This window comes from Brachycentrus maculatus, unplaced genomic scaffold (genome assembly GCF_059751285.1).
Source record: "Brachycentrus maculatus isolate JH-2025_06_01 unplaced genomic scaffold, ASM5975128v1 h1tg000119l, whole genome shotgun sequence".
Taxonomy (NCBI): Eukaryota; Metazoa; Arthropoda; class Insecta; order Trichoptera; family Brachycentridae; genus Brachycentrus; species Brachycentrus maculatus.
This window is the reverse complement of record NW_028280872.1, coordinates 3,602,742-3,620,435: the sequence shown is the minus strand read 5'-3', so window position 1 is coordinate 3,620,435 and position 17,694 is coordinate 3,602,742. Positions and strand designations below refer to the sequence as shown.

Sequence of the window (17,694 nt, the reverse complement as noted above, 5' to 3'; positions counted from 1 at the left end):
TGTAAATATTAATATGTAGTTTCTGCGCCTGTTGTGATGTAATGTATTTAAAAAAAAAAACTAAAATTAGATTTTTCAAATAGTCAATTTATAAACAAAAATGTTTCCAAGAAAAAAACATACAAACAAAATTCATACATGCAGGATAATTTCACAAGCTCACAAATACTTGTAGAAAAATTCATAGAAATGTGCACTCAGCTAAACGCACCTAGCACTGAACTACTTATGTTAAAATTAATATTGTAGTATTAAATAAATAATAAAAAAAATGCATAAATATGTTTTTAATGATTTGGAATTTTCTATTTAACCAATGTAACAAAATTTTGTGAATAAGGTATTTTGTATGATGTACAAAACCATTACCATATTAAGTCTCACCGCCTCAACTAATTTTTACTCCTTCTAATGCGCAGAATAAATTTTGTTCAGAAAAAAATTATACATTGAAAAAAAATTATTGTCTTCAGTGCATATTTATCCACTACTGGATATAAGTTTCCCTCAAAGCCTTTTATATCTTGCTACACTCATTATATTATCTGTCTTTGAATCACATATTTATTCCACTGAAAACATATGACTTCTTGTAGTCTACTCATTTTCCTGTTAATTCACAAAATTGCACTGCTAATGCTTTCCTGAAAGGGTAGAATATAAATTCTGTGCGTGCATTAAGATCAATGAAAAATATTGCTTCAGAGTACCAAAAAATATTTAAAAATCTTTTCAATAATTTTCGAATCCCTACGATTTAAGAATATATTTTACAAAAGTAAAACTTATTCAAAATAGTAAAAAATTATAGACCGCCATTTTCATAATAAACTACATCGAGAGTGCTTGAATTAAACTCTAAAATATAAATCTGCAATTCTGTAATAGGGAAAATTATTTATATGATTTGAGAGCAAATACGTTTTTAGTTTTATTTTTTCCTCCTCACAGTTTTTAACTGCTGGTGGAAGAACATTGAATGCCATGAGCTTGCAACATATTACATTATTTGCCTATATGTTCCCGATGGAACGCAAGATTAGGGGTATATTTAGAGATTAAAGTTGATGTTAAAAAATAACTGTTTAAAAGAAAACCAAAGCGGACACTGTTGTGTTGAAAAGCAGGAAAATGATACGTAAACTGAATCTGAAATTTCCCTAGTAATAATATTGTAATTTAGACCGTGCCACACTAGGAATGTGTGACGTTTGGTTTCTTATTTCAGCGCCGGAAACAGGTTTGCACCGGCTTATCCGCTTTTACTTTGGATACTCCATCTGTCAGTTACTGTCAATTTAGTAAAATATCTGTGATGCGACTAAGCCACTGCCATAGTTAGTCTGTGGCCACTGCTGTTGCAGTGCTCACTTGTTTAGAATACATGTCCGGGATACTGCCATGTGTGAATGCCGTCTTGAAGAGGAGGATCTAGATCACATGTTCTTTGGGTGCCCGTTGAATGACGGCTACCCGAGCTTCCTTTCAGACCTCTCCAGCATAAACGTCCCATTTCCCACCAACATCTCAACCTTACTAACCTCCCCTAACAAACTTGTTTATAAAATAATCTGTAAATATCTTAAAATTAATTGTATAAATTTGTAAAGGTGTATGATAACTTACTAAAATAACTCACTAAACAAACTAACATAACTAATAAAACTAACCCTTTTAACAGGAATACTAACACTTATAAGTCAAATGTAAAAAGTGTATATAAAGAATAACTCGACACTGGCTATAACACCCAAGAAGGGTGAAAAGCCATCAAAAAAAAGAAGAAGAAAAAGAAAATATCTGTGACAAAGTGTCAAAAACAGTATTATTTGTTTTTACGGATAGTCGGGACAATTACCAATTGAAAATTTAAATCTATTTAACTCTTATATTCCTAGCCGTAAAATTTTAATATTTCCTTATGCTGTTTCCCAACAGAAGGACAATTCAAAATGAATCTGAATTTTAATAAAATCTGTAGAATATGCTTAAAAAACGGTGACTTGAAATCCTTGTTTTCAACTGCTCGCCAAATCGACTCGATAAAAGTACAATGTTCTATCATGATGGTTACCTGTGCATCAGTAACAGTATGTGCTTTTTACATCTTAATTTGTTATAATATCAATTATTAAATCATTGGACCATTTCATTTTAATTTCTACCAAATCTTTGTCTTTAATAAAAAACTACTTTGCTAATGTAGTTGTGATAATCTAGATGTTGGTGCTGGTAAATCAGCCGATGACAGGTCATAAGGCCTGCAAATACCCAGACTTCCATATTCTTTTTCATCTATGTTGAGATGTCGAAATGTAAAAATAACTCCTAAATGGAGAACCCCAGATTTGCGAACAAATATTTGGACATAGAGTGGAACCTCCCATAACGAGCACCTCTCATAACGAGTAATTCGCATAAAAAGCAAAAAAAATAGTGAAAAGTTGCTCCTTTAACAAGCGACATTTCGCATAACGAGTTACAGAGAAAGGGCAAGCCCCTTTTTCGCGACATTCACCTGTGAGCCGGGACTTTCGCGCCAGTCAAAACAAAAAATGTTTTGCTTAACGAGTACGATTCTGGAACCAACTATGCTCGTTATGAGAGGTTCCACTGCACTAAAATTGGATTAAAAATTAAAACAAATTAAAATTACACAATAATTTTCTTTATTTTATCTTTTCTTTATATTTCAGGCAGATAAAAACGATGGTCTTCCTGAGCAAATTTGTTCTAAATGTATTTCCAATTTAAAAACTGCATTTGCGTTTCGAAAGCAGTGCGAAAAATCATTTAACCTTTTACTGAAGTTGCACAAATCAAAAACTTCCGAAATCAAAGACGAGGCAGTTAAAGAAGAAGATGATATTGCAGCCGCGCAAATTTGCGATAGTGGGTTGGAAGAAATTAAGGAAGAGTTGAAAGAAGAAGCATTTGATGATGAATATCAAGTCCTTTCAGAATTCAGAACGTTCCTTCAAAATGCCGATGATTTTGACTATGTCGAACCGATTGACAGCGAAATTGAAATAAAAGATAAACTTGTGGAAGAAATTGTGCGCAAAAGATCAAAAAAAGGTTCTGCCAAGAATGTTGGTAAGAAGGAACTCGATAAGAAGATAAAAAAACCAAAATCAAACGAATCCACTGAACATCTTCTGGGCCTCGATTTGAAAAGCATGAAGATAGGGAAAGGAATGTATCAATGTAACCAGTGTCCTAAATCTATAAGCAGCAAACGTTCCTTCATTCGTCATTTGGAAAGACATCTCGGAATTAAAAGTTTCTTCTGCGAAATTTGTCAGAAATGTAAGTTCGAAAAAAAAATACATTTAACCTTTGCACTCAAAAGTCTTTTGGTATGTGTATACACTGCCAACACAATAAAATCCTGAGACTTATTACTTCTTCTTCTTCATCTTGTTGTAGGCCTTATGGCCTGTTTTTCAAGAGGGATTAGCCTCCTGCGATGTCGATTCCCAGCTATCGACCCATCTCTTTGGTGGTCTGCCATGGGGTTGGCCGTACAGTGCGATGTGGGGGAGTCTGGATGGTTCCATTATCCTCACATGTGCATACCATTGTCTCCTTCGTTGCCTTCCCCACCTAACGACATCTTCGATCTCGCATATTTCCCTGATCCTGGCGTTTCTTAATCTCGAAGACTCTTGCCTGATATGCTTCTTAGAGTCTTCATTGCTGACACTCTAAGCGCGTTTTTTGTGGCAACGGTGTCCGCTCTACTTTCGATTCCATACGTCATGATAGGTCGGACACTTATTAATGTTTATTTGTATTTATATGGTTCTGGTTTAATTATATTGAAAAGTTAAAAAAAAAAACAATAAATTAAAAATATTAAGTACCAACATATTGTTTACGGGCGGTTTTTTTATCAACCCCGACCCAAATTATACTCAGTCTGCCGCCCGACCCTCAGTATATACTAATCACAAGTAACCGCAAACCCAATTTCGATCAATAGAATGTTTTTGGCATCTTTCATCCTCTACCAAAAGTAAGCAAATAGAACGCTTATAAGCGTCTCCCGCTCTCTACCAACAGTATGTAAAAAAAAACTCTTTTGAGGGTTTGCAGCAAACAATGTGTTAAAACTTTATTATCTTGCATTCTCAAAATCATAGTATTAAATAATTAACATTTAACAAACTGCATAACAGAATTCTAGTCCCAACCGGAATTCAATTTTCTGGAGTGATAATATTTTTTAATTAACATTTTTAGCAGTTATTATTTAGATATTTAGTTTTTTAAAAAAGTTATGTATTTTTTCAGATTTTGCCAGAGAATGGGTTCATATGCAGACTCATATACGTCCGAAAACCAAACAATACCAGTGTGACAAATGTGAGAAAGCTTACGACTACAAGAGCTCTCTAACATTACACCACATGTCACATACAAGGAAGAAGCCTCATGCATGTGATGACTGCGGAAAAGGATTTCAAAGATTAGACAGACTCAGATGGCACAAGTAATCTTAAATTTTTTATATGCTATGCTGTAGAGAAAGAATACCTCCTTTGTACTCCATTAATTTGTCAGTCTTTTGACTGCAGAATAGATCATCACCCGCATGTAATGTTCTAGGCTCAATTCCCAGTGGAGATATAATAAGTGTCTAAGTTATATTAGGGCAAAGTTTTAATTTTGTCTTATTTACAGAAAAACCCACATCGGACTCAAGGATTACATCTGCCAATTTTGTTCAAAAGAATTCTACTCTCAGAAGAATCTTTTAGTGCACATAAAGTAAGTTATGTTTCGTATTATGAGGGAATTGACTCTCAGATCATGAAACAACAATTCAATGCCATTTTTTTATTATTAACCTTTCTCTTATGGTTCTAAAATCTTCCATGTGCAACGGTGACATGTATTTTTTACTCCATATGAAAATGTGATATAGTAACAGGAAAAATGTGAATATTTCTAAATGCTGCTTTAATTGACCAAATTTGAAGCTGAAATGTAACAATTTTGGAATGTTCGCTCTGGTAAGTATTTGAATATGAGAAAAAAAAATGCAAGTAGCCGTCAAAGCTGGCGTGACCAGCACAACCGCTACGGAGGACGACTTGTGCGCTACTGAATGGAGATTGGCGGAATCAGTACCAAAGCACGACACACACACACACGCACACACTGAGAAACGTTTGTGTATTGGTGATTCTATCCCTGATTTTTTCACAAATTATTTATATCCGTTACTGTAAATTAATAACTATATATATCATATACTTATATAATATTACCCTGGACTGGTCCCTGAAGGGCAGGAGTGATCACCTTGCCTTCATGTAAGTAACAATCAAGATAACACTGCGTCAATACGATTCAGTGCTCTATGCACCATTGGGTGCGGATAAGGGTTAGAAGAAGAAAAAGAATATATCGAAATGACACAAATGGACATAAGAACTCATAAATATTAATGCACACAAGCAGTGTTTAAAGTATGCAAGCTAGTACAAGTATGGGTATGCAACCTTAGGTGCCCTAATCAGTACTATTATTCTGCTTTTTATACTTACTATTCCTCCTCTATTTCCTTACCCTAATAGCAGTTATGTCCTTCCCTCTGACCGTCGAATAGATCCAAGAATCTGGAGCGTAGGACTGATCATCTCCCCTTCATATGATAAAATTAACTCCGTGTCTATCCGATACGGTGCCCTATGCACCACCTGGGTGCAGATTCACAAAAGACTCGGTTACTTTTCGGTATATTCTCACAATTGTGAGTGTAATAACACTTGTTTTTTTTTTTATAGATACAAACATACCGACGTAAATGAAAGGAAGTACAAATGTACGAGATGCGAGAAGCGCTTTGTAACTGGGGAATGTCTGAGAATACACGAGAGAAGGCATTTGGGAATAAAGAAGTACCAATGTGAACACTGCGAGAAATGCTTTGTCACTAAATCGTGAGTTTTATTTTCTCATTATTTATTGGCATAATATTATCTAACATAAAACAATTACCTTTGTAAGTTAGATCAGTGTTCCGCAAACCTTTTCTATTCATGGTACACCTACCAAATTTAGATAATTTCAGATGTGCATATTTACCATATTATGGTACATATTTAACGTATTATGTTGAATGCGAAATGTGAGCCTACTTAACTGAGCACAGGCATTCAAAATTTGGAGCAATTGTGTTATTTTCACAAAACTAGACTTTTTCCGCGGCACACCAACTAATCACCACGGTACACCAGCGTGCACAAACTTTGCAGAACATTGAGTTAGATGTTAGATTTCCATAGGGTGAAAAGTGATATTGAAGCCCTACGAATTTCATTTGTAAATTACTATTTAATATTAAAAACTTTTAAAATATATATATATATATATATATATATATATATATATATATATATATATATATATATATATATATATATAAATTTCTATTGTATAGTATGTTATATAATGTATATACCATATGTACCTTGAGGCCTACACATTTCACCTTAGGATATTGGATTTTTTTTATTTTGACCAATATTCGCACCTAGGGCGAGTGATGGAGTCATCAAATTGACATAATGTATGATTGATAGTCATTTTCAAAGGCATTTTCATTTATATAAAGAAATGCGCTGGAATAAAATTAAAATAAATAATGTAATTTCTTCCAAAATTATCATTTTAACACGGGACCTGTAACTTGTATAATCGCTTTGATTCTAATTATTTTTTTTATTATAAAGAGTTTAAAAATTCTAGTTTAAAATTAACTGAACATTCCTTTTTACAAAAGAAAATAAATGATGAAAAAATTCTCAATATTGATTAAACCAATCTGGTAAAGGAAGAATATTTAGCCTCTGCTTCCTATGTATTTTATTTCCTGTAATGTTGATAATGTTGCCTTGTCTTCAAAGCTTAAAACCCTCTGTTTTTAATAATGTTTAATTGTGATACTTCTATTATGCAGAGGGCGAGATTGTCATCATAAAATGCACACAAAAGAGAAGCCGCATGCCTGTCGTGTCTGTGGCGTGAAATTTGGGAGAACTGATCATCGAAATAGGCATGAAAATACAGCACATGGATTACATCAAAACAAAACATTGTTGTGATAATTTTAATTTATGGTTTTAACCCATAGACATATCCTCATAAAATAGGGCCTAAGCTGTTAAGTTGCAGTGTCAACCAAATAATTAAAAGATTTTTTTTTAAATTAATTTTACATACTTGGTATTTACCACTATTTCTTCAAATCTCTTGTGTCACATATTTAGATGCATTCCGTATCATTTTAAATACTGCAGATTTTAAGAAATAGTGGTATTTACCAAGTAAAATTTGAATCAAAAATGTATAAATATTACCACAATGTGACTGCCGAATCAGTTAATGAAAAGATTTTTTTTAAATCCAGTATATATAAGTGTATCAAGATGTGAATAAGGAAGACTGGTGATTTACAGGCCTTACGACTTGTCATTTTCTGATTTCAGTGATCACTTTATACATTGTGTTACTCTCATCATTCTATCTATGATTGACAATCGCATTGCTCAATTTTCGAAAAGTTACATGTTGCAAATGATAACGCACATTTCCTCAGAATAACTTCACAGACGACATCTATGCTTGAAATGAATAAATTAACATATTCACATACTTAGAAAAGCTAGAATTTATCATTTGCAATTTTATTATACTTATGTTAATTAGTCATTTTTTTCACAATATTTTGAGTCCATCCAATTGCTAATTTGAAGCATAGATGTCGTCTATAATTTTGTCAAAATTTGAGTGATGTGGTCGTCAATCATGGGTAGAATAGTAAATGTTACATACACAGAGTCTAAGGTGAAAGATAATCACCTAAACTAGCTAATGCCAAGTCGCAAGCCCTGTTAATACCCAGACTTCCATATTCTCATATTAACACATTGTTTGTACAAAATGCTTAAAAGTGTCTTTTATATATTGTTGGTAGAGAGCGGGAGACGCTTATACGTTTTCTATTTACTTAATTTTGGTATAGTGCGAGACGCGAAAAAACATTGTATCGATCGGAATTGGGTTTGCAGTTACTTGTGATTAGTATACGACCCTTATTAGAGTCGGGGTTGATGAGTAAACCGCCCGACCACAATGTGTTAATACATTTCTAAATCGATGCTGAATTGTCAAATAAACCTAAAAATATCTGCTTAGTGGAATTCATTATTTGTGAGCAAACATTTGCATATCCAATATATTGTATATTATATTTATGTTTGCGGCACATCTGTGATTTATTTTTTGGTGACAAAATTCACTTTTTACTTTTTGAAATATATTTTCCTGTCACTTTTACTGTCTCAATTAATAGTATTAATAATGTTATATTTAAGATTTTTTACTGAAGTGCCTTTGATAAAACTCTATGTAAGATGTATCCTTCTAGTTTATGCAGAAGTCACTAACTGCCAAAATATCTGTTTCGACTACATTTATAAAATAAGTCATTCAATTTTACAAAATTGTTTGATTTGTGTCAAAAACTGGACGGATAAGAGAAATAGGTATACGAAGATGCCGATCATCCACAGCATGTATGGATGGTACACACATGTCGTCTATGGATGTGATTCACAAAAATGGCAAGTTTAGCTTACTAAAATTCTCATTTGCCTATGCAAAATCGGGAAGACCAATGTCAATATACAATTTATTGAAATTAGTTCATTAAATTATTATTATATTTAGAAAATTATTTTTATTTTACTACTAAGTATTAATAAATAAATGTATTAAATATATTGTATTATAGTTTTAATATTGAAAAAAGTTTTTTTATAAATTTCTTGTAATATGTACATATCACGATTCGGCATCTAATATTGGAAATGTTGCAAAAATGTATATTTTAAACTTTTAAACTAGACTTTATTACTAGAATTTGTCATCATTTGGTTTGAGGATGTGAATCGAATAAGTTAATAAAGAACATTAAAACAAATTTATGAGAAAGACCAAGGACAAGCAAAGACAGATTGGTGTGGCGTTCTATTCTCTCAGCCTTGCATTCTTTCCTAATATCACGATTTGAATGTCTATCATGCAGCACAGTCTGAGTGATCATACAAAGAATTAGGGATTTATTCAAGAGGTATTAATATATATTTGGATAATGGAGGTGGGTAGACATGAAACAGATCATGTCATTCGGCCATATCATCCACAATTGGAACAAACAGCTAACAAATAATCTTTCAAATTGTAAAATGGGCACTCAGTATGGGAAAACCCAGTGAAGACACCTTATTATAAATTGAAAATCGTAATTATGTGTATGATTTAATTTTATTTTTTATACTGCACTTTGTAAAATATGTAATATAGGATACTAAATGAATAAAAAATATTCTTTGGAATCATTTCACTCGTTATAAATGAATAAATGTTTATAAATAAAAGGTTTATTGTGTTTTTAACGTCTTTTTATTAAATCCAATATACATTTTATTCCCTTCAAAATATTTATATTACATATTTGAATTGTAAACATCACGGTGAATAAAAAAAGTGGTGAAAAGTTTTTCTATTGTGTATTTATTGTATAAATTGAAATTTTAAATACAAATAGTAGTTTGCGCAGTTGTTTTGTTCCTTTATTAAATTTTAAGACTCAAAAACAAATTGTAAAAAAAAAGTTTTAAATAATATAAATTTTTAATGTGTATTCTTTGAATGTAAAGCTACTTATTTTGATTCAGTAGTAATCACTAAAATTGTAATAAAAAATAATAACAATTCGATAAACATATGTGATAAATAAACAAATATTATAAATATTTTTTATTATACTTGAACATTGGATTTAATCCTTGAGGTGATGTATTATGATATATAAATGTCTCGAAGGAGATGAGGTTAGATTTTATACGAAAGAAATAGTGTCTGTCAGTGACTGGTCATAAGCCCTGTGAATGCCCAGACTTCCATATTCCCTTTGTGTAAAAAGATACTTTGTCTCTATTAAGACGAGGAATATTTTATTATCATTTTTAAACATCCGACTAATTGTTCAGTTTTAACGATTTAAAATAAATTAATTATAATTTGGTTGAAAACAGTTAACAATTAGAAAAAAAAAATTTAAACTTAAAAATAGTTGGACTGCAACAACATTCAATATTGTCAGGATTCTTCTTCCTTCTTCAAACCCTCATCTGCACCTTATGGTGCATAGGGCACTGCATTATATAAACGTAGTGTTTTCTTGATCGTTAACACGTGAAGGAAAGGTGATCAGACCTTCGCTTCAGGTACCAGTCCAGAGTTATATTGAATAAATGAGTGAAAAAATCACTTATATTTATTTGCCCCGCTCCCTGGAAATCGAACCCAGAACCTCTAAAACGGTAGCCGAGCGTGCTGACCATTACACTACGGAGGCGAACGGTCAGGTGGAATGTTAGGATACACACGCTAAAGACAACACATACTTTTCAAAATCCAATTGTCAAAATATGGATTTCGAAAAGAGTCCCAGGCATTGCACATTTTATTAAACATAGCTCTTACTGCCCGAGATGCATCATCCTCCAAAGAGTGCTTACAAGCATTCACGCCCTCATATTAAGGCATTGATCTCGGTCCAGACAGGATGGATCGTAACTGTAATGCAAGTCACGGCACTTTTCCAAAGCTCAGAGCAAAAATCTCCATAGATTTGGAAAGAAATAAAATGTCATCAAACGGAGAAGATGGACATGGCTGGAATATTTGTGAGTATTTCCTCATCAAAGTGTAAACCCCTCTTGTCTCTTCTTCCAACTTTGAGGATTCCTGAACCCTGAAATGACTATTCACCAGCTAATCAGTGAAATTTCAGAATAGACTGGCCAAGGAGACGACCAGAGCCGCCTGGACATGATTTATGGTGGCTATATGGAAAAAATACAACATTCATCCACAACAGTATAAACATATTACATATTACATATATTTAAAATATATTAAATTTGGTTAAGTTAAAAAAATAATTTTTCTTCTCTGGGAATAATTATATAATAAATATATAAAAAAAGTAAATATTTTAGTAATAACCATACAGTAAACTCTTGATTTTCAGGGACAGATGGTGAAAAAAAATCCTATGTAAACAATTTCCCGGTTAATCCATGAACTTGAAAAAAATATAAACTGCGCTTACGTATACCTACTTGCTTAGTAAGACGCACATGTTAACAGCGTGACACGACTAGAGACAACTAACGCAAAAATAGATATTGTTCACATTAAAATAAATAAAAAAAAGTATAATGGGAAAGATCGGATCATTTTGAAGATGATTCAGTGAATCCGTACTCTAATACCAAAACAATGAATCTTTTGTCAGATAAATCGTACCAATAAGGCTGGAGAATTTTTATCACAAATATTATGACATCTCAGAAATAAATAATGGGTTATTAAAGTATTTTACACATATATTTTTAGCCATAAACATGACATATAAGTGAAATACTCTTACTCTATCACTGCGAATAACAAATGTGTTTGGCCCTCAACATGTGTTTCAACATTATAAGTAATTACTGTTTTAATAAAATATTTTTTAATGACTCAAGTGTCCGGAAAATCCGCTTCCCAGTTTACCCAATCCTAGAAAATCGGGAAAGTACTGTATATATTTTTAAAAATTGTAACATATGGTAATTTACCATAAAAAGAATTATAAGTTTGCATGTGGAAAAGATCTGAACTAGAAATTTTCATTAAACCTCGGGTAAGGACGTTTGTGCACTACACGGGATTACACGGAATTTTACCGTTCGGCACGTCAGTTAGCATATAAAATGGATGATTGGCTTTTCTTTTGTCAATCTTTTTTCGGATTGGCGCCCTTGATCGGTGCGTGAACACGTTGTGCATAAATTCGATCACGCTAAACTGTCGTAGTCGCTTTCATTTTTCAAAACCAGACTGCCGGACGGTAAAATTCCGTGTAGTGCACAAGCAGCTTTAGTCAGAAATTTATTTTTAACCCTTACATCTGCACAGCACTAGTGTAAAATTAAAAAATAAAATATATCTATATTAATTATATAACAAATAAGTAACAAGGTGTTCATTGATCAGATACTGAAGATGTAGTTGTCTTCTTTTTTCTGGTATTGGTAACTTTTCGTAATTTAATTTTGGAAATGTCTAATCCTTCTTCCTTGGCCTTCTCGGGATGCTGGAGGATAATGTGCTTGTTGAGGTCATATGTGCGGACAAAACACGCTCCACAATCTCGACAACATAAAACTTCTCTCCTGGAATGGACCACATTTACGTGACTTCGCAGCTCACTACAAAAAAGTCAATATTTTTACCATCAAAATAGTTTAAAGGTGAAATGTTGCATTATCAACCTCTAATCTACACTCAGTGGTTCTACCCCTTATCTATACGCAATGGTGCATAGGGAACTGCATCATATTGACACAGTATTATCTTGATGTTACTTACATGAAGAGAAGGTGATCACTCCTGCGCAAAAGTGAATGAAGGTAAAGTAATCAATCCTACACTCTGAAGTATAATAGTTATGCTTTTAAAGATGAAGATACAATATTTTGCCGCCACAAAGACATACATATATAAAAATAATATTTTTTACCTTGAGCTGAAGAAACCTAGGGAGCAGAATTGGCACCGATACTTCGTGATTCCCAAGTGCTTCTGTTTGTGTACTGAAAGGTCATAACCCGTAACGTATCCCTTACTACATATGTCACACTTAAAGGGGCGCTCAGTGGAATGTACAGTTCTGTGGAAATACAATCAAAGTCTAATACACTGATGGTTGATAGTTACTATGCCTACTACCATCACACACAACCAGCATGTTAAATTGAATAAAATTTACATTCCTAGCTTCCACGATCTCCGTTTGTCTAGTTATACATGCCCTCTGCATGCGGAGTGCGTTCGGGATGTGGACCTATAGAAAAATGCTGGGGATATCGAAGAAAGAAGGCACCTACTCGTGAGTATCTCAGAGAGACGCGCCAAATGGATCGGTCACGTTTTGCGACAGGACGGTTTCCTGCATCTATTAATGGAAAGAATGATCGAGATAAATAACAGTAGAAGACGCCCACGTCACAAATATCTTTTTGACTTGTACGAGGATATGGGCTGTTCGACGTATGAGGAGCTGAAGAGGATGGCGCATGACAGGCAGAATGGTGAAGGAGGTGTCATTTGTTGCTGCAAATCAACCCACAAGATTGAGACTACAGAAGAAGATATGCCCTCTGGTAATATACACTCTCGACATTGATGGTTTTGGTTGACTTGGGATCCCAAGCCTTTTCAAGGTGTCAATCTCCTACTTGCCCATTTGTACTTTTCAAATAAACTGTTTAAAAATGGACATTTCCCCATTGCACATTTTCCAATGTCTTATTGTCTCATGTGCACCATAATCCATCTTAGGTTATCTTCCTTTTTATTAACTCAACACCTCTAATTGTCACAGTTTTTGACCCATTATTTTTATACCATATGATACATTATTTTTTTATAGCAATCTTGTTTAAGGAATCATATTTAAATGCCATTCACACTACTAACTAATAAACAGAAATATTACATCAATCTATGCTTGTGTGTGTGAGAAAGAGTACCCATTATTTCAAGAAAATTTTCCAGAATTTATTTAAACAAAAGATATGAGTAAGGTTTATTGACAAAATTAAACTAAAGCGGCAATACTTACAGAGTATGAATTCTAAGGTTTCTATCAAAACGGAAAGCTTTTTGGCAAAACTTGCATACGATATTCTTTTCTCTTGTATGAACGACCCTGAAAAAATGGAATTAAGTTTTATTGAAATAGAAATTTGCAGAGAGTGTTCATATATTTTCAATCATAGATATCGCCGACAAAGTAAAACGAACAGTAGATCTTTTCAATTGCAGCGTAAATATAAGAAATTTGAGTAGTGTGATTGTAAATTATGGATAGAATAGTGAATATTACACAATGCATAATGTAATCACTTAAACTAGCCAGAGACAGGTTAAGAGCCTTGTCATGGGCCTGAATGTCTAGACCTCCATATTCTTCTCCATCTATGTTGAGATGTCAATAAAAAAGTCTTGATTATTGAAATACTTACGCATGTCTTTTGAGTTTGCTGAGTTGGTCATATTTAAGGGGACAGTAGGAGCAGGGATGCCATTTTACTTCTCCAGTGTGTATTTTCATATGCGACCGAAGAGAGGATTCAGAATTGTACGCTTTCTCACACATTTCACATTTGTACGACCCCTTCACATCCCGTTGCCTGTGGTACTTTAAGTGGGAGCGTTCCTCGGGATAGTCTGAAAAATATATCAACATTTTATAAATTGCACATTAAAATATGCATTCAAATTAGTGAGAATAAATAAGAAAAGACGTTCCAAGAAAACAAAACTCTCCTTTCTTGCGGAATCGCATTTTATATAAGAACAAACATCTTTTTCTACTTTTATTTTACTTAACCAGGAGCCAAGATTTTATATAAATTTTTCTGATTACACATTAGTTTGGAAAAATTTAAATAAAATCGTATGGAACTTTTTACTAAATAAATAACAACAAAAAATATTTATTCAATGTGATTCTGAAGACTAAAAAATATTTCTAATTTGACAAATCTATCAAGATAAGGATTGAATAAAACCATAAATAAATAGCATACAAAATTATTTTCCTCATTGTTTGGGTTTGTACATAAATTAAATAAAAACAAATTTTAAAATTTTTTTGGAAAAAATCAATATGAACTAATCTATGCTGAAGGATCTAATAAATGAAAAATATCTTTATAAACAATCAATTACGCATTGAGAATTGAAAACATAGTAGCCAAACAAATTAACCTCAAGGTAGAAATACATTCGGTATAAATATTTGTGTATTTTATTATGCCAAGAAGAATCTTGCGGAGAAAGCTTACTTTTGTTGCAAATGTCACAATGGTACGGCCGAATTCCAAGATGGCCGTTAACATGAACAGTGAAATATGTGGAGACAGCGTACACGCGCGGACAGTGTTCACACCGATGCTTGTATATCCTGTACAAGGCCTCTAAGTAATCTGAGTCTAGGTCTGTAATAAAAAAAAAACATTATAGACTGAACAGCTTCATCAAGATACCTAAAATATTTAGTAGGCTGCAACTTTCGAGATAAGTCTAACAGGTCTGTTAGCAAGTATGTACTCTAAAAGCTGCCACCATGTTCCCGGATCTGATGCAGAAACTCAAAGGGCAAATTGAAATTGGATAGATATAACTACAAAGTGACTGTCAAATCAATTAATAAATATTTTTAATATAAAAATTCAGCTTACTTGTGTTTGTGTCCGCAAAATTGAAAAATAATAGATGGATTGCATAATTTAAATAAGTATTACTTTTTTTAATCGTAAATATTGAATTTGATTTTTGAAAGTATTCATCTTAATTATATTGTAAATATAACGCTGGTTTTTTCCCACTTGAGTATTAAAGTGACTGCCGAATCAATTAATGAAAAAAATTATTTTTACCTGCATACATTCAGGATTGGTCTTTTCTGCAGGTAAAGTTAAATGAGTGTACTCGAGCAAAATTCTCAACTGGCGAAAGCTAATATTAGTGTCAAGCGAAGATAATTATTATTTATATATTATTTTCAACTTACCTACGTCATCTTTTCCCCTCGTAATAAAGTACCCATACTTTCTTTGATTGATGCATATTTTCTTATATCGTCGATTAGACTTCCTTTTTTCCTTTAACGGCAAGTCCTTCAGCCTCTCGCTGTTGGTAATGGCATTCCCTTCATTTATTTCAATAATAGGCTCTACATACAAATCATCCTCCTGCTTGATATCTTTAACATCGCAGAAGTCGCCAGTGAAAGATCCCATATTATTGTCATTATCTTCTATCAATTTCATCTCAAACAGTTCGGCCAGGCCTTCATCGCTGTGCTGAGCATTGAAAGAAACGAGATCCAAGTCGTTTGAAGACATTTTATCATCATCCCTACTTAGTATTGCTGTCAAGTATTCGTAAGACGACTCACATTTTTTTCTGAATTTATATGCAATTTTCAAACTAATCAAACACTCTGAACATATGTGTGGAGGTAATTTATCGTCTTCACAAACCTTAAATAGAAATATATTAATTGGAGTGGATTGTACATTTCAAAGTGTGATTTACAATATTAACACATTGTTTGCGGGAAACGATTGAGAGCGTCTTCAACATACTGTTGGTAGAGAGCAGGAGACGCTTATGAGCGTTCTATTTGCTTATTTTTGGTACAGCGTGAGATGCCAAAAAACATTTTACAGATAGGAGTTAGGTTTGCAGTTACTTGTGATTAGTATACGACCCTAATAAGGATACTAATTAAGGTCGGGATTAATGAAAAAACTGGTTAATGGAATACAAACTATTTATTCCCATAACTCACAAGTGAAAATTTTTGACAAAAATTACACTTACTAGCATATCACATTAACTACACTCACTAATAAGTAAATTTAACTTAAATTGAAAATAAATTTATGCCTATCTTTTGAGTTTAATATTTATGAATAATTATTTTATATTTGTGTTAATGCTTAGCAAATAAATGAATCTGAATAGAAAAATTATCCATTATAAACATGGTTTTTTGAAATATATTTTTATTTTATATTTATACAAAATATGCAATGTACCAAGAATTTTTCAGGATTTCTCAGAATTTTTTTTGGAGAGAAATTCAAAAAATGACTTTTGTTGAAAACTTTTATTTTTTCTAAGCTGCCAAAAAAAAATAAAAAAATTGAGACACATAAGCTATTGAGTCCTTGAGTTTATAAAATCCGTAAAATAGAGGTCTGGATAATGCAATACAATAAATAAAAATATATACGCTTTACATATTCTTTTAGTTTGAAATGTAATAAATTCATAGTTATTTTTATTTTTGTTCAACAAAAAGACTTTTACTCCTTTAAATGGTCCAGAAATATGTTGTATCTCAGTTCAGAACCATCAAAATCAGTTTTCAGATGTGACATCATATTTCAGAATTATTTTTGTAAATAATGTGTCCAATTGGATTCCTACGTGATTCTAGATTATATATTTCTCGGTTAAATATTAGTTTAATTATTTTTGACACATAATATGACATTGCAATATTCGCATCTGCATCTCGTGGATTTGATCAGAAATGGGACAAGGTAAGAAATAAATAAACGTAATGCAAGTAGATTCTTATCTCACTTTTGTTATCGGTAAGTAGGCAATAAGAGTGTTGACATCCCTGTGCTGTAACTGTAAACATTTTCAGCATAATTTTTCATATTTACCGTGACCGTAGCACAAGCTGTTATCATTTCAGCGCACGAAACAACTTCCTCAAAGGTTCCTTTCGTTATAAATATTGGCTTCAAACTACCCTTTTCCAAACAAACTCGGCATATATTGTTGACATCTACATCCATTTTGCACCAAAAGTATTATTTTCACTTAAGTAATTCGTTAGACGTTTAAATATGGAAAGTTAACTATGAAAAAACACAATTTAACTGTAAAAAGTTTACAAATCTTTATCATCTGACAGCATACATTTAGCAAATGACATTTGTGTCTTTTCTATGATTTTTATTTATAATTAAGTAC

The 17,694-nt window shown here is 32.5% G+C and overlaps 2 protein-coding genes across 2 annotated transcripts; one reads left to right on the top strand and one right to left on the bottom strand.

Moving 5' to 3' along the window:
- The first annotated feature begins 1,798 nt into the window (after positions 1-1,798).
- On the top strand, positions 1,799-7,210 carry LOC148309711 (uncharacterized). Its single transcript, XM_088259689.1, has 6 exons — positions 1,799-2,090; positions 2,697-3,309; positions 4,297-4,495; positions 4,687-4,773; positions 5,796-5,951; positions 6,971-7,210. The coding sequence occupies exons 1-6, from the start codon at positions 1,953-1,955 to the stop codon at positions 7,113-7,115; spliced, it is 1,338 nt and encodes a 445-aa protein (XP_088115815.1). The 5' UTR covers positions 1,799-1,952; the 3' UTR covers positions 7,116-7,210.
- A 4,767-nt stretch (positions 7,211-11,977) lies between these two features.
- Positions 11,978-17,646, bottom strand: LOC148309710 (uncharacterized). The gene is made up of 7 exons (XM_088259685.1): positions 17,382-17,646; positions 15,710-16,181; positions 14,982-15,134; positions 14,157-14,361; positions 13,754-13,840; positions 12,650-12,799; positions 11,978-12,338 (listed from the first exon to the last, which is right to left on the bottom strand). Exons 1-7 carry the CDS (start codon positions 17,514-17,516, stop codon positions 12,113-12,115), a joined length of 1,428 nt encoding a protein of 475 aa, XP_088115811.1. The 5' UTR covers positions 17,517-17,646; the 3' UTR covers positions 11,978-12,112.
- Positions 17,647-17,694: the final 48 nt, after the last annotated feature.